This window comes from Hylaeus volcanicus, chromosome 8, assembly GCF_026283585.1.
Source record: "Hylaeus volcanicus isolate JK05 chromosome 8, UHH_iyHylVolc1.0_haploid, whole genome shotgun sequence".
NCBI classification, from domain to species: Eukaryota; Metazoa; Arthropoda; class Insecta; order Hymenoptera; family Colletidae; genus Hylaeus; species Hylaeus volcanicus.
In genome coordinates, this window is record NC_071983.1 from 4,799,801 (window position 1) to 4,824,365 (window position 24,565).

At 46.2% G+C, this 24,565-nt stretch overlaps 1 protein-coding gene across 12 annotated transcripts in view; it reads right to left on the reverse strand.

Annotated features, from left to right (window-relative positions):
* Positions 1-24,565, reverse strand: part of LOC128881550 (phosphatase and actin regulator 4) — a 225,043-nt gene that overhangs the window by 166,955 nt on the left and 33,523 nt on the right. For 2 of the 12 annotated variants that reach the window (XM_054132701.1, XM_054132704.1), the window contains exons 1-2: positions 20,286-21,082; positions 17,264-18,382 (exon numbers count right to left, since the gene is read on the reverse strand). The exons of 3 other annotated variants lie outside the window; for them this stretch is intronic. In XM_054132701.1, coding sequence (XP_053988676.1) covers positions 17,264-17,567 — 304 coding nt within the window. In that variant the 5' untranslated portion in view covers positions 17,568-18,382; positions 20,286-21,082. Of the gene's footprint in view, positions 1-17,263; positions 18,383-20,272; positions 21,083-24,565 lie in introns of those variants that run through there. 7 more of the 12 variants (XM_054132702.1, XM_054132699.1, XM_054132708.1 and 4 more) reach the window with 6 other exon arrangements.

A 24,565-nucleotide genomic window follows, 5' to 3' on the forward strand; every position in this document is an offset into this window, starting at 1 on the left:
TACTCTGTCGGTAATGCAGATTACTCTGTCGGTAATGCAGATTACTCGGTCGGTAATATAGATTACTCTGTCGGTAATGCAGATTACTCTGTCGGTAATGTAGATTACTCTGTCGGTAATGTAGAGCGTTTGATCAGCAATGCAGATTCATATACATTAACTAGAAATTTTTTCATGCTTTTTCACTGCATTTTCCCATACTTTTAAACAGTAGTATCTAGAGCTAGTGCGTATACATATAAATTAACTAGAAATTATTTCATACTTTTAACTGTACGTTTTTTGAAGTCGCTTAAATTTTTTTTCCAAAAAATTATTTCATATGAAACATGATTCAACGTTGAAATCTCTTTCTTCGTCTGATCCATCGTTCGATTAAAGTTTTCTAGATGAGCTTAAATTTGTAATATAGATTGCTCTGTCGGTAATATAGATTACTCTGTCGGTAATATAGATTACTCTGTCGGTAATATAGATTACTCTGTCGGTAATGCAGATTGCTCTGTCGGTAATGCAGATTGCTCTGTCGGTAATGCAGATTGCTCTGTCGGTAATGCAGATTACTCTGTCGGTAATGCAGATTGCTCTGTCGGTAATATAGATTACTCTGTCGGTAATGCAGATTACCCTGTCGGTAATGTAGATTGCTCTGTCGGTAATATAGATTACTCTGTCGGTAATATAGAGTGCTCGGCCGATAATGCTGATTGTCGACGCATTAATGCGGATAATCGATAATGCAGATTAATCTGCAAGCATACCTAAAAATCACGGTTTTTTGGTAAAAAGACGGGTAAAAAATGACAAATCGCAAAAAGTCTTGACAGCAGGATCATCGGGGGAACATGCTCTACAGGATGCAACAAGATTCATTCCGATTGGTCAAGCCATCTCGGCGCAATCGGTGAACAGACATTTAAAAAATATATATATATACATGTCGAATTGATTAACCTCCTCCTTTTCGAAGTCGGTTAAAAAATTTAGCGATGTCACTCGCGAGCAGTTTCCTTCGCTTCTTTCAACGCGCTCGGGTTCTCCGGTGCATCCTTCCAGCTGCTACCAATTCGATTCTCTCCAGTCGTAAAAATATCAGCTGGAACGATTACCCTGGAAACGCGGGTTCCTTGCTCGGTGTTGCGGCAAGAGCAGCGCGGGCAGGTCAGAAAAATCGCGTTTCTAGGCTGCGCGTATTCTGAGCGTTTTTTTTCGTCACGTCGCGTTTTCTTTGCCCGGGAACAGTTACGCTCCTGCGATCTCGCCGAGAATCGCTGGGGAGCGCTCTATCCGTGGAATGTCAGGGGGGAAAATCGAATTTTGTGGGAACTCTGGAGCACCTCGCGGGAAGATCCCTTGACGAATCCATTAGAGGGGTTTTCCGCGAAGGGTACCGTCTCGTCGCGCGTAAACGAAGACCTCGGTGCGTTACATCGAACCAGATCAAACGCGGATGCGTTGGGAGCTCTGACGCTGCTGCACGCTAGGCGAATTTTTTACTTCGATACTCGAGACACGAGTACAAACATTTGAAGGAACACACTAGTCACTATTAGGAACCTGTTGCCAGATGATTCACAGCGGATGCGTCGGTGAATGGAAGCAACTTATCTCCGCAAAGGTGTAACCTCGCGATAAAACTGGTGTATTGTTTGTACACGGGGCGTTTCTGGAATATTTGAACAGATTTCCCCGGTGTAATCTACTAATCGTTGGCGACAGGAAACATCGTCTCCTAGAGTTGTACTCGACAACGGCCAAAACATCGCGCGTTATATCGAGGAATATAAAATAGAACAAACGGAGAGTCATCCGATTCACACCGTCGGTTAATGGAAGAACAAACGCACCAGTCAAAGGAAATACAGAACAATCCTGTGAAGCAAGGTGTTATGAAAAAAAACAACAACTTCGACGCGTTTGCACGGCGCGAATATCGCACGTACAAGGTGATTCTCGGAGAATCGCTGGGAATCAGGCATTCGTAACAGTCGTGTCATCCGTTGTCATACCGATGTCATCGCATACGGTTCCCCACGTGGCGCCCGGTGACATCGTTTCCACGTACTTTCCAAATCGGTCGCTCGCTGTCGAACCGTGATTTTATGGTTGTTGCGTTTGCTCGGTGCAAGAGTAACGGATCTGCGCGCGATTCGGTCGGCCGTGGCGCCGTTATTTCGCCTGGCGTAGCTGTCTGCATTTTTCAAATTCCGATCGCGAGAGGGAAAAATCGCGGTAAGAGGATTAACCGGGACAATACCCGCCCTGTCTCCTTTTTCACTGCTGTTCCTTCTTCGTATCGCGGTGGAAAACAACGGTCCTTGGATATTTATTCGACCTCCTTCGGAATAAAATAAAACGAAGCGAGAAGTAAGCATTTTCAGAACGTTTCGACAGAATTTCTTCCGTATTTTTATAAAAATGATATCAATCATAAAAATGCAGATACCGCCGTAAACAATTCCGTATATTGCGATTCGTAACGGAGTTTAATGCCAATTCTAAGAATTAATTGCCAATTCTAGTGCACCTTTCCGCGTAGTCGAATCGTTTTCACTCGGTTCCCTGGCAGCAATAACGCGTTTACTTCATCGATTTCAAACTTGCAACAATTCATGGCGCGACGGACACTTAACCGAGCGAGACTCCACAATCGGCGCAATAAGACGATTTTATCACGTTACCTATATTACCTATTCTCTCGGCGGATGACGAGCATAAAATCCTCGTTACGATTCATAAGCCAGACACTTGAAGAACGCGCTACACCGGAAACCATACACGCTAAAACCCCGTTAGTCTCGAAATTCCAAGAGCACGCTGCAATTTGGAGTTCAAGATACATGTATGTTTTTAATCCTGATGGGAAACAAGGATTCGCATGATCGAAGTCTTTCTGGTTGGTACATTTTCCAACGAAGATGCCAGGTCATTCTCTACTTAATCATGTATGCAGCCGCCCAAGAATTCACGATAACGATCTCGAGGTCCTCGTCTCGACGGATTCAAATTTTTCGAGTACGTTTCGTAGACGAAGTATCCAACACGATCAGCGATCGAGCAAACGCCTACGATCGTTCTCCGAAGAACACACGGTGCGTGCCATTCATCTTCGAATACCAGAGACGACTGTACGCGTAGCACGCATGGAGAAGGGACGTGAGAGCTCGCGTCGAGTGAAATTCCGCCAGTTTTCACTTAATAACACCAAGATAGCGCGTCCACGTTCGAGCTGGAATTTTCTGGCAGTCGCGACCCGAAGGACGGTCGCGACTAGCGGTGGGATTGAGATGCGATTTTATGTTCTCGATACACTGCCTTTGAAATTGATACGATTACGTTTGAAACCGATACTCTTGCGAAAAGCTACTCTGAGAGATGTCATCGAACCACTCGAGACTGAACGATATATTTATTCGATAAATTTATATTTCTTTATGAAAAAAGACGTTTCTCTGGCATGCACGTAAATAAATATCCAAAGCTTGAGAAAGTTACCATCGACAGTGAAACCTGCAATCTAGCACTGGATTAGATACTGTTCATACGCCCTCTATATTTGGCGTGAAATGGTTCGTACAACGCTGGATTGACGCCATCGCTAGTCGAGTCGCGCGTCGTAATGACTAATGACTAATCAACGAGTGGCCCGTCTGACGAACCCGGATTCCATGGCTTGTCCTCGCGACTGACGCGTGTACGTGCACCACCGGTTCAAGCGGACCCTGGTAAATATTTATGCCAGCGTACTCGCACTTTCTCGCTCTTTCAGCTCGACGATTCTTACGCCCAAGATTATTTATGGCCGCCTTGAAATTCCGGAAGAGGAAGCGTAACAGGAATTCCTGACCAGGGCGACAAATCGTTGCCTCGCGAATCGCGCGCGAGTAGCTCTCTTCGAGGAATTCGCGACACCGAATGCCAGTATTTCACGGTCACCCGTGTTACGAGGAATCACTTGGAAATTCTGAATTAAATTTGTATATCGTTCATCTTCTCCTTGATTTATTACACGATGAAGACCACGAGACACCGAAGCATCGGGGTGTGACAAAAATTAGGGGTGCAAAGGTCTCGTGGGAGAAATTTCTCTGGCGACAAGTGCGCACGCGAGCGATCATGTTCGAAGCGCGTTGACCTCTCCAAATACGTTAACTCGTAATTAGAGAAGCTTTATTAACGTAATGGGCGCGTGGGCGGATCAGACGTTCCTCGGTATGGTGTAACCCTCCAACCAGTGTCTTCCTTTCCGAACGACTCCGTCTTATTCAATCATGGCACGTGCATAAGTATTACCTCCTCAGAATTTTCAATGATAATTGAGGACTCGTTCTTTGGAGTATCGCGTGAATAACCTAATTTAATCAGCTTCCCTAATTCATGATTTCTATTCTTTCTTCCATCGCATTACACTTACTCGCGATACGAGTTTGTAGAATTTCGACCGTTCACCTGATTTTATTTACGTTATCGATAAGATTGTTGACCAGTTCATTGGACACGATAAGCTTATCGGGACATGTCAAATAAAATTTTTTAATACACGCTCATTCGACGCGTTTTATCTCCAGATCTTGACGTAGCACTTTGTCGCTAATATACGACACGATAACCGATATTGTTCGCAGCCATTTGTTTGAGAATTCGCGAAGCTTATCGTGGTCTGATTTCCTGGAATATTCCCATAATTGGATCCTATATGAGCCTCTGAAATCGGGATAAGACTATTTCCTATTCTGTTGGAAGCCTTTCTGCTTTAAAAATGTTTGCGTTTCGCTTTTCTTTCCCCGGCTGCCGCAAGCGAGCCCGGAGTCAGAGGCAGCTAAAAAATCTGTGATTACAGTTTCTGGGATCGTCTTCGATAAATTCCTTCCATCCCCTTCAAAGTGGTCGGTCTCTTTGCGCGTCTCAGACGTCTTAAATAAGTTTCCTGCAGAGGCGTATCCTATTTACGATATCGGAGGAATTCTAAACTTCATTTCGCAAGTACGATAGGAATCCCGTGGACCGTGCTGCTCGAACGGATCGAAAGATATCGAATGGCGAGGGACGGAATATTGAATTTCCCAGGGAAGCGAGAGACAATCCGAGACGGTCGCTTGATTTGCTGGCTTCCCTATCATTTTTTATCGCCTTTCGAGCGGAACGTCCCGAGTGCGAACCAACGCCATGCGAATAACTCGGCCCTTTGCGCACGATGCATTTCTCGGATTTTGCAATTCAAACGCGGAAAAATCTCGCGCCAGCGAAATGGCCGAGCCGGAGCACGATGATCGTCGCGTTTTCAAATACTCTGACCTCGTAGCTCGTAATCCGGCAATTGTCTCGTCCCAGCCAGGAACTGCGGAGAAACGAGGAGAAAAGGAGCAGAAGAGGGTGGAAAAGAAACCTGGCGCAATTAGGACTCTCCTATCCGGGACGACGAGATCCCTCGAGGGAGGAAGCAGATCTTCGTTGCAAACGATCGTATGGAAGAATTCACACCGATGCCAGCCGCCAGTTGGTAATTCCTCCTCGAAAAAGGGAGTAGCGAACCGATCCTGGTTAATTCCTTTCAACGATACAAAAATCCAAGGACGAAGAACAGAGCAGCAGAAAAAACCTTCCCTGGTTCCTCTTAGATGCGATACTTATGATTGCTTCGTTCTAACAATGCTTTCTAACAAAATCATTTAGATTATCGTAGACACGGTACATATCTTAATTAGCGTCGAGGATTTCTAACGCAGCGTAACATCTTTTCTCTGAGCGCTGAGGCGAAAGATATTCGAAATGAGAATATCCTTGGTATCGCGGTAATTAAACGTTGTACCTTTATCTCTCCCTGGTCTTCTCGCCAGCCAGGAAAATAACAAGAATAGCTTCCAAGGGGAGAAGTATAACATTTACATCAAAGAAAACTCCGTTTGATGTTAAACGTAAATAAATTTCCCACGCGATAGTTAAGAATCTTTCTTCGTTGTTAAATGCAAATCGGATCTCGATGAGACGGTAAGCAAGATATGATACATTTTTCACCGATCAATTTAGCAATTGAAATTTTTCGCAGTTAAAAATCTTATTAATATAAAATCGAGATAGATAATATTTTCTTGTAGGTGGAAAAGATGGTGTTACCTTTGACGACTCGAATTACACGAAAGTCGGAAAAGCTCTCCGCCTTGGGTGAACGGAACCCACTAATGCACGTTCAATGAGTGCAATTACTGGAAACGGAGTGGAATTGGAAGTAAACGAAGGAGAGCATCATAGAACGCAGTGCTTCCACGTTTCCAGGCTCGTGATGATTCAGTTTGCTTTATTGTTTGCTCGACTAAGTATCAAGTTTGCGTTACTATCTGCAGCTAACTGAATTTACAAACTGAAAATAATTGTTATCGTTGCGGTAGACCTTCTCGAATCGAATACTGTTTCACCTAGACAATCGAGCCAAATTAATGCACCGAAGGACAGCTAAAAAATCTGAAGTATTGATTTAAATCTGGTCCGCGTCTATTCGAACAGCTTCCCATGATCGCGGAGCTCGAAGAAAGCGAAACTACTCGATAAAATACGCCTTACACCGTAAACGCGAGCAAGGCAAATTCTCAGCGCGTGTGCGCACCCGACAAACGAGTAGCCATTGAATAATCGCGCGAATTTATGGATTCTCCCGTGGGTAGACGGTCTATCGAATAACTCAGGTACATCTGAAACCTGTTCGTGGAATTTCTTTCCCTCACCGGGACATTCGGCGCTGCCATCTTAAATAGTAATTGCAACACGTTCGTTCCGTTGATTGTGTCGATCCCTACCAGCGACGAATGACGTAAACGATGACTCCACCGAGCGTGAAAAGCTACGAGTCGACGGATCGTCGTCAACGGATGACTAACGTCGTCAACGAGGCATTAATAGACGGAATCAAGCGCGACAGGCTCCTCGAGAGGAACTGGTGGTTTCCGAGAACCTCCATCGACTGAATAACAAAAAGAAAAACACTCGAACGTAGAATAAAATCTTATGGGTTCCCCTTTGGTACCAGCATCGTGGGTAGATATAAATAAGCACGTTGTATCTCGTGATAGGTGACGCGGCAGACGATGAGTCGATTCTTCGTGATAAGAATGGAAAAGTTTGGAGTCATCGTATGGTATGGAAGATAAATAGACAAATTTACTTCGAGGAGAACGGAGGGGAAAGATTTGACTTTTAAATACGAAAAATGGTGAATTTTCCTAACCGACTCACCCTGGCCTGTTCTGGAGCATCGATCAGAGTCAAAAGGTACGAACCACCCCTTTTCTAACTCTGGTGAATAGCCGACGCGTATCAAAACTAAAATTAACTCCCTTCCGGAGACGAGGTCCGCCCGTTCACCTGGTCCTTCCACGTCCCGGAAACTCAACCATGGATCCCGCCATGGCGCACAAAGAAATGGAAGGAGCCTGGCTTAAACCCCCTGCGAGCGTGTTAACAAATGTCGCTAGAAGAGAGCGTTTCGCGCAACTCGGCTGCACTTCGCTTTGATCGCTCCCTCGTGTCTGCTCAATTGAATTTGCTCGTGGCTTGCGCGTCGAGCGAAACAGAATTTTGCCGGTAAACAATTTCGCGACACAGCCCGCGAGAGGAAAAACGAGAGAGCAAAGGGAGAGGGAGAACGATGAACGTTTTGTTTGAACTTCTGGTCAACGAGAGGCATGCGTAAACTGTTTCCGCGCCGTTGGGCCCTTTCGACGACTCGAACGCTCCTGGTTCGACCTAATTATCGGGATTAACTGTAAATAGACGCTTTGACTATCCGATTCTCGGTCCGAGTCCGTTGGAAGCATAGAAAATTAGGTGGGAATGCGTTTCTAACCGAGTAAAAGTCTTCTATCGCTTTTGTTTCAAATGAATATTCATGACTGAATATGCAATTGTGTTGTACGTTGTACTTGACCAGTGACCTCCATATGCTCGTCACCATCTTGGAAATTTTATGCTGTAAATATCGCGAAATTAAAGCGTTCGATGTCTAGAAGAGATTATTTCAAAAATCACTTACAGTTACGGCTACTAATAAGGTTGGATATGCGTTTCTGCTTACCTGTAACAGAAAAGATAATGCACAATTAAAAGATTTGCAACTTCTATAGCGTTGAAAATGTTTACAAGAAAAATTAAACAAAATTATTATTTTCCACCGTGAACAACGGAAACGTGGAAGTTTTCTTTGTTCAGAGGTAAAACTTTGATACAAAATTAGTCACGTTTAAGGACACCTGTCCCTGATAGCTTGACGTCGCGTGGCTCCGCATGTCCTGCCAGAGGTGCATGGAAAATTACAAACGACTCGTCTTCTCCACGCCCTTCTGCGTGTAACGGGAGGCCGATGATCGATATCGAACACCGTTGGAAATAGCATCGGAGAAGATATTCACCCTGCGAATCGTCAGACGCTCTCGAAAATATCTGCGCGTTGCGATCACCCGAAAACCCGTCCTAAATAAATTCCTGCGGTCATGAATTTTGCGCTACGCTCGCGCCACTTGGAATCAGTTTAAAATATTAACTTCCGCTCGGACCGAATCGTGGATGCTATTGTAGCTTGCGGCGTTAATTCTAAGTGTCTAGCAAACTCGAATAATAATGTACCTACGCCCCGAAAAGTATTAAATTTCTTAGCGAGACTCGCTAAGGTTGAAACGTCAAGTCTGATTAGGTGACCAGGTCGAAGAAGCTACTTCGTCTCTATGACTGCAATATCGATGATCTCATCCGCCTATAAGCATGATTGATATCACAATAGAAGCTGCGTATGTTTATCGTTCCACGTACGAATTTATGCTCGCCTCGAGAAACAGCCTTGACATTCCGCGAGAAAGACGTGGCTGCGCGTTGTGGCAGACCAGCGACGATTAATCGACTCCATGCAACGCTGAACAAACTTTCGAGATCCGTGAGACGCATTCTTCACCAAGAGTGTGGCTCTTCAGCGTTCAACTACCCCCCGAATCGCATGAATGAAACCGTTTGCTTCTGGCCGGTTGAGTTTGTTAACCTCGCTTTGAAAAATAACAAACGAAAAATCTTTCTGTAACAACATCCAGATATTCCGTTCTAAAAAGCATTCGAGACAATACGCAAGTAAAACGGAGCAGCGAAGAATGTTGGCGACGTAATAGCCGGATAAGTCGAAGAAAATCCTCCAACTCGCTGCTGGCCGAGATTGCACCCAAGGTTCGAGTTCAGAATTAAAGTGTCACGAGACATCTCCATGAAGAGGGATTTACGTCAAAGTACAATGCGGCGCTGAAAAATTTATCGATCCCCGCGACTCCGTGCTCCGTTTCGCTCCAGACAAATTCGTGAGGATTTTCTGCGACGAGATGAAACGCAGATGTACCGGTAATGTAATAAGAAGCAGACATCGAATGGACTGTGAGCAATGACCTCAGAAAATGGAGGAAGAAATTTAACGTTAACGCAAATAGTCGCCGAACACGCTACCGCCCATCGAAGAACCCTACGAGCCATACGCCGTGGATCGCTGGTGCATTCGTATACCGATCAAAAGACGAATAAACATCGAATTCCCTCGAAAAAAGTGCACACGTCCTCGGCGTAAAACTTCAGAGAACGATGCCCTGAAAACGGCGAACGAATTGCTCGATAAATCGCAGCGAGGGCAGCCTAAATATCCCCGAGACTGGTCGAACGAATTCCTTAATAAAATAAATATTCGTCGACGGCGTTGAACGTCGACTCTTGTAAACGACGAACGAGTCGACTTCGCTCGTAACTTCTTTCCTCGCACTTTACCCAGACTTCACGATGCATTTCTCGTCTATCTCGAGAAATCGTAAAGTTTCGTACGAGGTTGGAACGTTGACTCGATCGGTCAGCAGCCCTCGTAGATTCCTTTCACGAGAAAATCCCTGGGGTGCCGAGGAGTTTCGCGATCTAAGACCGTGGTACACGTCCCCTCAACCTTCTTCTTCGGAGTCGTTGCAACTCCTCAGACTAAACAGAAGCCCGCGGCGACGTAAAAAAGCCGCGATCGCGGATCTCGCGTCTCGAATGGAAGACCTTTCCGCTGCACGCCGCAGAAAACGCTTTTCCAGGGCACACAAGCTCGGCGAAATTAACCGATGAATCTTCTATGAGCCGCATTTCTCGACTCGAGCCCCTTCCAGGGCATCGCGGGCTGCCCGGAGAGCCATCTTTCACGCGGAACTGGAAGAAAGGAGCGCCAAGGGTTGCTCCCGTCCCCGATTGCGGGAACAAGGCACCCGTTCGACGGGCAGACTCTTAGGAGATGGTATTTTTGAGAGAGATTTTTGACGACGTGGAAAGTTTACTGTATTTTACGCTCCGCGTGTCCGAGCAGATTTATGATGCATTGTACGCGGGTATTTACCGCGTGAAGCTGAAAAGGCAGACTCTGAGTAATCTGTTTTTGCCGGTGAACCGAGTTTCGTAATAATATATCACGATACCGGTGCTATTAATCATTAGGTTATGTCGGTGTCCAACTTTCCATGAATTCCCGTGATACATATACAGTCGGTCCCATAAGTACCTTCGATGTTCATTGAACAAGTTTCTTCCAAATAAATTTTTCATTTCAAATTTTTCTAAAGTGGAATTAAATTCTTTCTTTCTCGATTTACGAGAACTACTATAAATATATTTAGTCATCGAGAACTCCTTAATTATCTAAGGCATTCGCAATATCGGTGGGAAATGTGTCTGCGAAGATACAAGTCGCAAGTTCCTCACGAAACAACAACTGAATCATCGTTCCCGATTAAAGCGTTGCGCAACAACACCCGATTGCGCGAGCGTTTTAATTAGTCTCCAATCGCGACGAACGAGTCGCGAGACGACTCTCTCGAAGAAAGTGTTACAAAGACGCAGAACAATGATGATCCTCGGATGTTACGATGTATCGGAAAGCGGTGCATCGAAAATTCTCGCGTTACGCGTTTCTGATAGTGCTTTGTTAAAGAACAACGTGGGGTAACCCGAAAATTCAGTCCACCATCGGAGACTGTTACGAGTTTCCTGGCACGAAGTAATCGTGTTTTTTAATAAATATTGTCGAGCGTCGTTCGACCGAAGGATTCGTTCGCGCGTTAATTATCTTGCTTACGAGGCAAGTAATTACGCGTTCGCGGATTCATGCGCGGCCCAGCCCGTAGAATTAAGTTTCCCGTATCTCGTTCGCCTTATCTTTTCTCAAGGGAAATTATACTCTGTCCGGGGGAAAAAGTTCTACCTCTTTCATTTCGGGGCAAGTACCCTCTTCATGTCCCGTTTAAAGCCCTGCCCGTGTAAAGTTGTTCTCCGTAGATCTTTGAATGCAACCACGGCTTGTTTATTACCTTCCTCGTCTTGTACATTCTATAGAGCCCTTACATCCTATTGTACGCACAGCGAGCCAAAGGGATAGGGGAATAACTATACAGAATCGAAACGGTATTCACCATCGACGTTCGCAAAGATATATATTTAAGTATTTAGTCTTTTACGCTTAGTAATATAGTAATAATAGCAATCTGAGTTTTCTGTACGTGTTCGTTGTACACGCTTTGTGGACTATACATTTGAGGCTAACGCTGGATGTGGTAACATTGATTCTGTTAATAAATCTAATGAATCACGGAATCCTGAATAATATCCAGTTTTAGTAGGCTTCTTAAAGAGTTCTTCCTACTTATCGTGGCGAGAGGCTGACGTCAGAGGCGATTACGGAGCGTGACGTTTCCTGCTTCGCAGCGACAATAAAATTCAGGTACATGTAGGTATCAAGTTCAAGGACAAACGACGGAGGCTAGAAAGGTAGCTTTAGGGTTAATTTAGGTGGATTTACGATGGCGGTGGAAATAGCCCACTCGAATCGTACTCGTTCCATTGCAAACGCGAGAGCATAGCACGCATCCTTTGTGTTTTAATTTTGACGACCTAGATTCCACTCAAGAAGCTCAAAAAGAATGTCGAGAGTTCTTTGGAGCCTACGACAGTCCGTAGACAGAAAAAGAATGTACGATATTGTGCGAGAGACCGTCGCTACTTTTAATAATTCAACATTAAAATCGCTCGAAACCTCTGGATAACAGCGTAATGTATCTTATGCAACCTCCGAGGACATTCGTGTACAACAATCGTAAATATGTAATTGAAAATGGAGTTTACGATCCGTGACAGGAACTCCTGTTAGGTTCTAGAAGGACTAGTAATTATTCGAGATTATTATCCGATTTCTCTGCAACTCCTTTCCAATTTGAATATTCAGGATCTTTTCAATGTCTTTCCGATCCACGGATGAACATATCTGGCCAACTTTCTCGAGAAAAAGCGACCGATTGGGCAAGAAAGTGTGGAAAATGTAAGTCACTCCGTAATTATTACGAAAATCGCAGCGAGAGTAGCACAGTTTACACCGATAAAATCTACATTTTGTAATCCTCCTACTTTTGACTCGTCCATTCCTCCAAAAAGCTAATACCCTCCTTAATCACTACTCGATCGGAGTTTCCACGGTTCTAAGCCGATAAATCGAGATCCGTCGAGCAGAGCCATAAGTCTCGTTCAACGAGATCGGCGGGGGAACGCGAGGAGGAGCGATACAAATCCACGAAACGACGGACGATCCCATTAGCTCTGGTAGCCGCGGTCCACGCTCGAGGACCCCTGAAGAAGCATCGCAGACGTCGAATTACACCCGTCCGTTCCCTCCTTCCTCGTCGAACGACCAGGAACCCTCGACTCAAAGTTCCTACGGTGTTATCCAAGCCCAGCAACCGCCGACAAGCTGGCGGCTCTCCGCTCAATGAATGATTTCCGCGCGCTGTTGCCACATTACGTCTGCATTCTGCACCCATTACTCCTTCTCCGCTGGCGTCGCCGTTTTATCGTTTCCTGCAGCACGCTATTAAACATTGCGCAATTATGCCTTTACCGCTGACCTAACAGAGTCTGGGTCTCGTCGCGCCAGAACCTACGTCACCGTTTCACTGACTCCGTGGAACGTCTCGCGTTGTCCGCTTCGCTGGTTCATGGTGCCCATGAACGCCGAGCGCGGAGAAAATTGCGCCCGGCTCCTACAGGGCACCCCGTTTTGCTGCAGCGGGTTCCCTACAGGCTCTTTGTTCCTTTCCGTGAGCATTACGAGCTCCTTTGATCGTCAGGGTGGTTCGAAACAGTGCAAGGCCTCGAGCGAACGACGAATCGGTCGCCTTCGTGTATTATCCAAGGATTCGAGGCGAAAAAGTAGAAGAAAACTACGCAAAATAACCCGGAATAGCACGAATTCTAAACTTCTATTACAGGTCTCTAATGATCTTACTTCATCAACTAGAAATACTGTTTACTCAATCTCCGGAAAGTTGCGTATTCGACCCTATGACTGTGTAATCGAAAAGGAATAAGTTACTCGTGGGACGACCTAATGCACAGCTCCGTTTCCGACCACGTCTATTGCGCAATTCCTGCGGCGTCGGTTAGGATTGCTAACGACGAATCGCGCGTATTAGACGCCAGGAGATGATTGATCATTGGCTGAGGCGAATGATTAACCGGCAACACCGCAAAGGCGCGGCCGCTGCGACGTACTTACGAGACTCTCGGGGCTTTCCTCGCGGGAATTCTCTTGCTTGCGAACGATAAAAAGGTACGCCAGTTCCGGAAAGACTCTCGCCACGTGGGTAAACAGGCTTTCCACGGAGGAAGAGCAATTTCTGTCCGGACTTCTAGGCTAGAAACGCGATCGCGATACGCCCTCGTTCCCACCGGGCTCCCACCGAGCCAGAACTCATTCATCCTCTCGTACAAGTAATTGACGCGACTCTACTTTATCTCGTGCACACTATATTTTCCTACAAAACTATAGATATCGTACTCATTTGTTTCTCAAAATTCTACTGCCCTAGCGGATACACAAGGTAACAACAAAACGTTTCTATTCGCTGCTTCATCGACGAGACAATTCTGCGAATATATGAAAATACTTGCGCGCCGTGTGGAAATACTAAAAAGATGGTTCATCGAATATTTTCCTACGCCTAGAATCGTCACTGAAATCAGTCAATGATTGTTGCCGCGCTGCGAGTGAATTCTGCCCCATTGTGCGACGACCGAAACACTCGATGAGCACTACAATGCCCCCGATTCGCGGGACGAATCGATCGATCCCGATCGATTATCTCGTCTAATGAATGCGCAAACACGGATATCTGAAAGGCTGGTATGTAGTTCTCCTATCCCCGGTGGGAGTCGAGTGCCTTTCATCGTCGCTATCGGGTTTTGATACATTCTGAACCAGGCATTACCGCCGCTGTTATTTGCGCTTCGATTACATCGTGAAATCTGTTCTTGATCAATTCTGTGTTATTCGAACGCTCTGTTAGCGAGATAGAGTTCAATCGGGCCGATTGCGTCGATTCGATCGCGCACTAGCCATGAAAACGCATTTTCCTTGACGAAACTGTGCTACATCATCCTCGATTAATGTCTACACCAGTAAAGACTCTTTTAACCCAAATATCAATCGTCCCGAAGCAAAAACTGAGAGAGCATGAACGCTGTCGCGATGCACTGTCCTTACCGACTTAGGGATTCGAAGCATTGAAATCACCGGCACGAAGGAAGGGAAGAGTCGATGGTTCGAAATTTAAATGCCTCGGACCACTCGCAACACGTGCGATTAGTCCACGAGTGTCAACAAACTAGAGGGGCCCAGAGGCAAAGGGACTAGGCCACTCGCTCGACACGAGTGTCACTCGCTCTCGTCACTCTTATGGTTTCTCTATGACTTTCTTCGTCGCGTGGTAGACCTTTGATGCGAGCCGAACAGCCAATAACAAAAATGCGTAAATCTCGAGGGAAAATGGCGAATCTGATTCGACGACAACCTAAAAAGCGACTATTTCGTACATATTCCATTACGTTTCAACCTACTGTTGCATCAGTACTTTTCAATTTTCCATTGCGAATACGTAAACCGTAATTTTAGGAAGAACTTCATTGTTCTGTAACGAGTAATTCAAGTGACGAACATTCAAGTGATCGCTGGCTGAAAAGTAATTAGCCGACGATGTATCCCCAAGCATTATATTCGAACACGATGTTCGAAGATGCAACGTCAGCGATTCGTTTAAATATTTTCTTAATATATTCCAGCGTGTTCCTTGTGTCTAAACGCCTCGAAAATTAAACTTCACCTCGACCTCCACGGCAAACGTTAAACGCAAATCCCGCAAGAACGCCGGAGGGATTATGCAAGCTGCGCCAGAGGACACATAGTTTGAACAAAATTTTCGCGGCACGCCGTACTATTAAAGTCCTGCATGTAAATTTGTCCCACGACGTACGCGCTGTTGCGTCCGCGATGCACGTGCAGTAAACCGCCTAGATTTACACGTACCCGCAACAACGCACGGCAAAACACGTAGACATACGTGCTTCGAGCGCGATTCACCGTCCAGCCTGTTGGTTACTTTCAAAGTAACACGTGTTGCATGATCAAACAGTGCATGGAAAGTATCCGCGGACCAGGGACGTTAATAAGATTCTCGAACAAGATTCGATAAACGCGGAGAAATCTGAGAACGGTGGAACAGTGAATCATTTGTCGGGGCCTGGGTAAGGGTTTCCGGAACAAGGGAGGCCTGTTCACTGGAAACCACATTTTAGGAGGCCAATACGAGCCCCGTATATAACCCAACCGCAGGCTGAATCACCGTGATCCAGAAACCACCGAAATTTCAACTAGTCGGATTATCTTCGGCAAAGGGTAACCGAGGGACCTGACTTCCTTTTTCTAAATTATTCGTACGTATAAAACGTACAAATTCGTTCATCTCGAAGAGCCAGCGAGAAACGATCAAAGTGAACGAGGCCTGAGGATCCAGCAGGGCTGCAGGGGTTCCCCTAAAAACAAAAAGGTGGCCACGACAATGGCACAGACTTTTCGTGAGAGCGCTCCGTTAAAAGGGAAGGGAAAAACACGAGTCCCTTGATCCTCTTTCTCTATACTTCTATCTCCACCCGTTCGTTCCTTCTTTTTCCCTCCCACGCAGTCCAGCTTCCCTTTGTCCCTTCTTCTCACAACGACCGACGACCTCCCGCGATAGCGATAGCCGGAGGAAGTAAACGGAAGACGACGAGAAAAAATAGGGAGAAAAACCACGTGTAGATAGTCGGTGCACTGCACTCGCGGGGTTTGTTTACAAGCCGTGGAACTCGACTCTCTCCGAGTTCCTGAGCCGGCGATCGAACCGCGTCGACTTTCCTCCTGCGTTTCCCTCTGTTGCTACACCCTTTTCCCCTTGCACCTTCGCTCTATCGTCCTCTTCCTGTCTCCTCCCCTTTTCCTCTCTACTCGAGCAGTCCACTCGTACTCAACGAGTTCCACGATTCACGTAGCGAACGGGCAATCGAGCTCGGCTGAACCGCAATACGCCGTTTCGGAGCAGACATGTCGCTCGTGGGCCACGAGTTACGTATTTAAACTTATAGACGGTTTTGTCTGAACCCAAGTGAGAATATCGAACGTAACTAAAAGTACTAGAATCGCTACGATCTAGCTTTATGGATTCTTGATCTGAATAGAAGACCAGATTAGACTAATCCTACAGGTCCATTCTTAGGGATCCTCCTGAGCGGTCCAAAATAAAAGATTTTGCCATTCAAGATGGCAAACGAGAAGATTAGGTCTGATAGTGCTCCAGGTTTCGAGTGCATCGATGCTCTTGGCATTTTACGCATTTACGGCGTATGTTATGCAAAACATATGCAAGATGTGCGCAGAATATATTTTACAAATCAACATGATAACGTTACTATTTAAGTTTGAACAAACGCATGCAGTCTGCGTCCATACGTTTAGCATACATTTTTCATATTCGCGTACGCCGCAAATGCATAAAATCCGCAGTCTACTTGCTACGCAAACAGAGACTCCTTTTTAAGAAACGGGAAACCTCTAAACCTCTATACGAAAGCTTTCAAGAGGCCAAGGGGACACGAAATGATCAACTTCATTTTTTGAAAAATCATAAATTTAAGTGTCAAAGCACTTGGTATAGTCATAACTTTATATATATATGTATAATAACTTCCCCGAATAATAAATAATTTATTTCAGAGGCCATTTCATGGCATTTCTCAACTTTTTGTTTCACGGAGTTAATCGATTTGCCCAATGAACGGCTCAAATGAACTTGTATTTTCGTGCTGACGCGTTGAACTCGGTTGAGATCGAGCAAAGATAGCCCCAGATTAGAGAATCCCCAAGACTCACCTATGACGGTGTTAGCCGCGACTTCTTTGGCAGCAGCGGCCGCAGCAGCCGGCCCATGTGCCAGGAAATCGCTGAGGGACAAAGACGATGCTATAATCTGTCGTTTCTCCTCGAAGTTCAGATAGTCGAGGCTGTTGCTTCTCTGAGGTCCCGCCACGATTGTGACGGTCTTCGCCGCGTGATGATGATGGTGGTGTTGTTGATGCAGATTGTTCTCCGTGGACAGATTGCCGCTCTTCTCGTTGTTGCCCTCGTTGGCGGCTGGACTGGGCACCAGGTAGACGCCGCTGACGCGTATGGACATCGTCGAGGGGCGATCCTTGAAACGGCCGCGCTTCTTCCTCCTCCAGGGACTTAGGATCGCGACCAGGCCCGGTAACGAAGCTACCGGGTGCTGGTCGGCTGGAACATCCTTACTACCTGGTCGAGAGGTCGGCTCGCGTCGCTTGTTGCTTCGCGGCAGCTCCACGGCTCAGGGTTTGGTGCGTTCGGGCTCGACGTGGAAATTTATGGGATCCCCTGAACGCTGTTGAGACCGCACAGCGTTCGCGATCACCTAGGGCTCTGCTATCCTCTAGGATCTAGAGTCTAGATTTTGGCAACTCGGTGCTCCTACGAATCGTTACCTCGAAGAACCCCATGGATGGAAAACTCCTGGGATTTGGATCGAGTCTACTCTTATTGTCTTCTATCCGGTATAAAAGGTATAATGGCAGGATAACGCGTGGAACGGATTTGCTATTGGCTTAATGTTTCGCATTAATACAAACGAACGAAGCTTTCGTTCGGATTCCAATACATAAGCTTCCGTCTATTGCTCCGAAGACAAAAGGTCGAGAAGACTTTGCGTTTGATGTTTGTTTGTAGGTTCGACGGACTTGAGTCGCGTGGGCTCGGGTACCCGCTTAAATTGGTACGATGCAGCAGATTCTCTTGCCCTCGAGTGATGGAAAATTCGACGTTGTGGCACTGGTACGATCCATGAAGGATAGGTCGGAACAGGTGGCTCCAATCGTAGGTCCGGTGGCGTTCGCGATTGGAGAGGATCGCGACTCTTGCGCGCGTGTTTTTCTCTCTCACGAAGGAGCCACGAGTATGGTCGACGCTCGATGAATCGTCCTGCGCAATGGGAACCTGGTAAAGTTAACTGCCTATGGTGGCAGCCAGAGTGTCGCGAATGGCGTGCATTGTATCGTTCGGGCAGAAGCCGCCAACGATTATGTCTCCGTCCCACGAAATGTCTCTCGCAGAGTCGCGGTCCACCGCCCCTCTAATTACAAGCTGCTTAATTGGAGGCTACAACGCGTGGCCCTGATACGCAGCTTTCTGATTCGTTTGGGAAACCATGCTGAAATCGAACGAAACGCTCGCACGCCGAATCTTCGACTCTACGATATTTTACTGGCTGCTCAATTCAACGAAATAACTCGACTATCGCTAAACGAAATCGAGTGACGCGAATTGGAACCAAAAATTGTCGATTTTTTCGAAAGTTTCTATAACCGTAGCAGCTTCCCTATCTCGGTTCGGGTACCAGAGGTTTCAGTTTAAACGGTCGAATGGCCTCGACTCGTATTTTGCGAACGTCAGACCCTACTGTTTCAACGAGAAATCATTAATAACGAGGGGAATCGGCGAATCTCCATTACCGATCCCTGTACTCTAGCGAAACGTTCAGATAAATGGAATTTCGCTGTATCGGGTTGGTGCACGCGAACTGTCGCTTATGCAAAATTTGAATTTCACGGTATGCTGACGTAAGTTGAAACTACGTTTGACTGTCAGTTATAGATCGTACTAAAGAGGAAGCAATCTCTCGCGATACGTGCGAATCAACTCTGAAGGAAATTTCTGAATGTTTTTTAACGCCTCTGGACAATGATTAAATGTGTAAAGAAGAACGGCGCAGCCATGGCTTCGTTAACCTTTAGCCAACGGAGTTAAATACCACCCATATGGCTTCAAAGACAATAAAACGGGAATTGAAAATCAAAGAGGAGAAAAACGTGCTCCTTACGTTTTTTTTTACATTACTCAAATAGGAATAAAGGTTAAACATCGGTGGGCATTTGTACTTTTTTTTTTAAGACGCCAGAAATACACGACGAACGTGTTTGACAAATGCAATTAAAATCAATAGAAAAACCAGCGTCGGTGACCGGATAAAAACTGGAATACGAAATTTGAACACGTCCACCCTACTTCTTTGATCTTCCGCCAACAGGTTTTCATTTCTTTCAGCGACCGATCGATACGGAAGGTATATTGCTCCGAAATAAAAAATTCGTCCGAACAGCGTTGGAAGACTTTTCAACCCTCGGGAAAAGAATAAAAAGAAAAACACGCGGAGAATAAACACGAAGAAAAATATCCAAGTAAATCGCAGAGTTACGCATATCTATAAAGCGCACACACTCGGAGTAATTATTCACTCTTAACCTTTCTTAACTTTGAAGTCTCGTTGCGCAATAATAATAAATTGATACGATTATCGACGTCGCAACGGAAAGAATAAGACGACACTTTTCGCTCACCGTTCTATAAATACCAGCGACGTTTTCACCAAAGATTGCTCGTGTTTATTTTCGACGCTCGCGACTTAATCACCATCGCGCAGTAAAATATCAATATCGCGTTGGTAAGGAACGGAAGTGAGGTTATAGGGCGCGCAATAACGATACTACCCCGAATGGAACGTCCGTAAACCTAACCTGCATTTGATTCGAAAAGGCGGCGAGCTGACGAAGGTCGTGACACGAGCGTTCTCTCGAGCGACCGGAAGAATATCCCAGCTGTCGCGTACACGAATAAAAGGCGAGTTTCGATTACGTAAAATATTGTAAAGGCTGTCTGGTGTGGCCGTCGAGCCATGTACGAGTAACCTCAAATCGGAGCGATGAGCAACGCTCCGTTCGAATAATAGATGATGGGAGCATGGTGGAGCAGCATGGTGGCCGGTGGCCGGTGCGAGATGCATTTCGCGGACGGAACGGCGGGACAAGGACGAACCGGGGTTATTTACTTCGCGATTCCTGTGGCAGTGGATGGCTCCGTTTGGCAGGACTCGAAAACGGACGTTTCCTCTAACAATAAGTTATATCACAGCGGTGACGATTCGCGGTGCAGGCGTCGCCACTCCTTCACGGGACACCTGTGTGCCTCCTGGCTGCAGGTGAGAGGAGAGCGAGACGGAGAGAAAGGACGCAACGATTATAAACACTGAAGCACATAGTATAACGCGCGTATACGCACAGAAACACAGGTGCAAATGAGACGGAGTAATATTTTGCAGGCACAACTGTGGGAAGGCACGGGTGCCACGAACTCCGAACTTAGCACGAGAAACGACGACGACGACGACGACGACGACGACGACGACGACGACGACGACGACGCCGACGTCGACAGGAAAAGCACGCACACCAAAGTTGACACACACGCTCGGTCCTACGCGAGAGATACCGTGTAAACGCTTAGACGTTTTCGTCGACTGGAAGTTAGCGAATAAACCAACTAGACGGGGACGCACACACGCTAGGGACGGATTCGCGACGGAATTAATTACGTGTGGATCCGATGCAACATGCAAAAAGCAAACGTAGTCGAGAGAAACGGGGAACAACGAGAACGACGACCGCGCCACAAAACACACCGAGCGAGGCTCGCCGAACACTGAGGGCGGCCATGCGATCGCCGCGCCGCCGTGCGCTGCCAGAGAACATCGCCGACCACGAGACAACGCTCCGAATGGGGGAAAGTGAACTTCCTATACTGCCTTCGACGTAATTTTTCATTAATAAGTTTACGGAGGGTCCCTCCTCCTGGCCTCCGTTTACACCAACAGAGTACGGATGCACGCAGCGTGTTCCCTCCTGTAGTTCCCAAACATTTCAAATTTCGGAGCGCTCTTCATCAGATACAAATTCAAATGGAGCGAAAAGAGACGATTGCCTAAACCTTCGGAATTTTTGGCGAAAACTGGACAAAAAATTGATACTGTTTTAGGACCGAACATGTGTATTTTGCTTTATCATCTCACCGTTTATCTTTCCGAACCACTCAACCTAATAAGATTGCAAAACGCCGTGCCATCGAAAACAAACGACAATTGGTCTCTTATTTGCGTCGATCGGAGATTAAGAAAGTAATTGGAAACACCATTGTCGCGAGGCTTGTAACGCTGGGAAAACGTCGATCACGTAACGAGCACGTGATAGTCGTCAAACACAATGTACGACAAACATTCTCGAAGCTTATCGTTCCAGCTCTGTGTACGTTTCCGTACGTGCTCTTTTGTTGCTTTAATTGAAGAAAATTATAGATTACGTTGGAATGCCGTCCGTGCCGCACATTATACTCCGAAAATGTTGACCACGAGCGGCGCTCGTGATCGACTTTGAACGCGTACAATGATAAACGCAGACCGCAGTCACGCAAATATGCACCAACGTTCGACTCCTCTGAAATGATACCTTATTATTCGCTTCGCGTCTCTTCTTGGTTTTCTTAAGTTTGTTTGCACGCTGCTCGCAGAAGCGTTTAATTGCTCGATAGACGCAACGTTCAATTTCACTTGTTTCACTGGGATTGTTTTAATTACACCTTTTAATACTCGGACGCGGCTAACTCTTTGAATAAATAAAGCTCGAGCTCTTCCCCGTACCTGGAAGGGCTGCAGTTTTAATTAGACGCATTCGGCCCGTGCAGGCGTTAATGAAATTCCGATGCAAAGGGTTAATTAAAACTTCGAGCTAACGATTAGAGAAATAACGATTTCTGAGTTCCACGACCCGGAAGGAGATGTACCTAGAATCTTACATTTTCTTGGACGTTACCGTTCAAAGTACACTGATCGGATTCGCCCGAAATCTACGGTTCCAAAGTGAGAGTTCGATAGAATTTTGCTAACCTGTCCGATCGAATGCGATCAAATTCGGCTACAAAGGGTCCGTAAGTGTCTGCTCGAACGATAGTTGGTCGATGGATGGATTCGACCGTAGACGGGGGCACCGAGGCGCGAACATTCGAACTGGAAGCCCGCAGGCTGGAGCATGACGCGAACCACGTGGTATTTCCGAGGCGTCTAGACTCCCTAATTTAAACCGACTCGCGGATCTACCGACGTTTCAGCCCCGTCTAGCCGCTGTCACAACGAACGACTGAAATATGAGAAACACTTTGCGGTATACGCGCTCCGAAAAGAGAAGCGGATTTTTTCGCGATTATCGTCACTCCGAATAGCCACGATTGAAAACAAAGACTGGTCGAGGATTCTGCTTGATCTCAGAAGCAAAAGGACGAAGAACCGATGCGCGAGTCGATCATAAAATTTGGCCTCATTTACGCCCAATAAAGGAAATACGGTGAAATTCGGGTTGAAAAGGTGGTCAGAAATAGAACGGAAACGGTATTATGTTCTACAGTTTGCTAACCGGCGCTCGCATCCTTTACGCTCGATTGCTGCTTAAGCAACGTGCGTCTGCGTCGAAAAGTAGCGGAAACTAGGGTCGGGAGATGCATTTATTGGCACGAGCCCAGTGGAGTCGTTTCTCCAGCGTGAGTCTGGCCAAATGTAGCTCCGCGACAGGGAAGTCTCACGACCAGCGCCAAGGATAATTGCGTCCCCATCAACGGGAAACAATGCAGTTTGAATTATATGTCTGAATGAGAGAATAACGTGGGTCGATTTTGACTCGACTTGGGAACTGGACGATCAACTAATTAATTATTTCGGCATGTGTTAGTAACCAATGAATTACGTCGGTCTATAACCTTGCCGCGTGGAAAGGTCCGCGGGTTATTGCACGGTTCAATGGTCAAAGTACTTCCGTCTATCGTCTCCTCGCGACGCAAAGGGTCGTTCCTAATATTAAGTCAGGTATAAACTGCCCTCTGACTCGATCCATCGGTCGCAGGTGAATTAGGGTCGATCCACCGAGGAAGAAACGACGCTTTGACTTAGCCTAGACCCGTGATATCGGCTATTCGTCGATTGGAACTGTTTAGTCGAGTCCAGGCATAACATTATCGCCTTTGTTTTCGATGGTTGGTAGCATCGGTAAGGTTCACGTAGCAAAGCCTTAGAATTGGCGGTATTAATCGGTCGAACAGTTTCCAATTACTGAATAGCTGATCGATACATAATTAATTTCATCAGATTGTGCTCAACGATTAATAACGTCCCGTTTAATGCAGGAAATGCTAGATAAGCCTTATCGGTGAGTTCATCTAGCAGATTCGAGACCAAACGCAACGATAATGCTCCGTGCGTTAAACATCGAACTTATCGTCGGATAATTTTATTCCATACATGAATCGAAAGCAGGCAACCCGTTTGCGATATGTTGGGACCATAATCCGGCCAGACGTTAATGCCGCGATATGACAGGGGTTAATACTGTGAAATGCATATAATACGAGAGCGTTGTATCATTTTGTAGCCACTTGCAGTCTTACCGAACGAAACAATTTATTTAAACGCAGATGTTTGAATGGTCGTGCAAAGTTCTCGCGGGTGGATCCGGAATAATCTATTATTATCCGGTATGTTGTGAGCAATTCCTGGAACCGGCATCGGGTCGAGCGAACGCCGCCCACTTAACCGTATTATTAATTGCAATAAGGAACGAGTGTCGTCGCTGACCCGAATTACGGGACAATTTACAATTAAGTGGCGGAGACGTATAATTAAGGCAAAGTGACGGTGCATCAGCGAGAAACGCAACCGTCTAGCGGCAGCTGGTGTTGCACTTACGCTTCCTTGTGCTTTCGCGAGTTCCTAAATGCAATCTGGCCGCAACAAGCAACCGCGGGCCCAAACGAACCCGTCGTAGCTGCGAGAAAATCACTTTCCACGAATTACATTCGCGGGTCCCGGCGTTCCCCGCCAGATGCAGCGGGAAAAGTGACACGCGCGAATTTGCTTCGCGATCGCGCGCCACGCGGATGCGACCGACACTGCATTCCGTTTGCAACAGTTCGGTCGTGTGCAGCGATAGGACTGAAACGCGTTCAAATTTCCTGGATATAAAATTCATTCAATTACCAAACGTTTACAGCAGTTTATAACACTGTTGCTTCTTCTTTTACACTGTATGATGTACGAATGCTTAGGTGTCCATGTCCTAAGTGTAAGATTTTAATTCTTCGCGTATGAAAATTTTAAATGGAACTTTTAAATAGAACAAGTAACAAAGAATGGAGTCTCCTAAGCTCCGTTATCCGTTGTTTATAGCTAAGTGATCTACGGAGTGCATGTAAAAACTAATTCGATAAAAAAAAATATGTATGACGTTCTTAGTG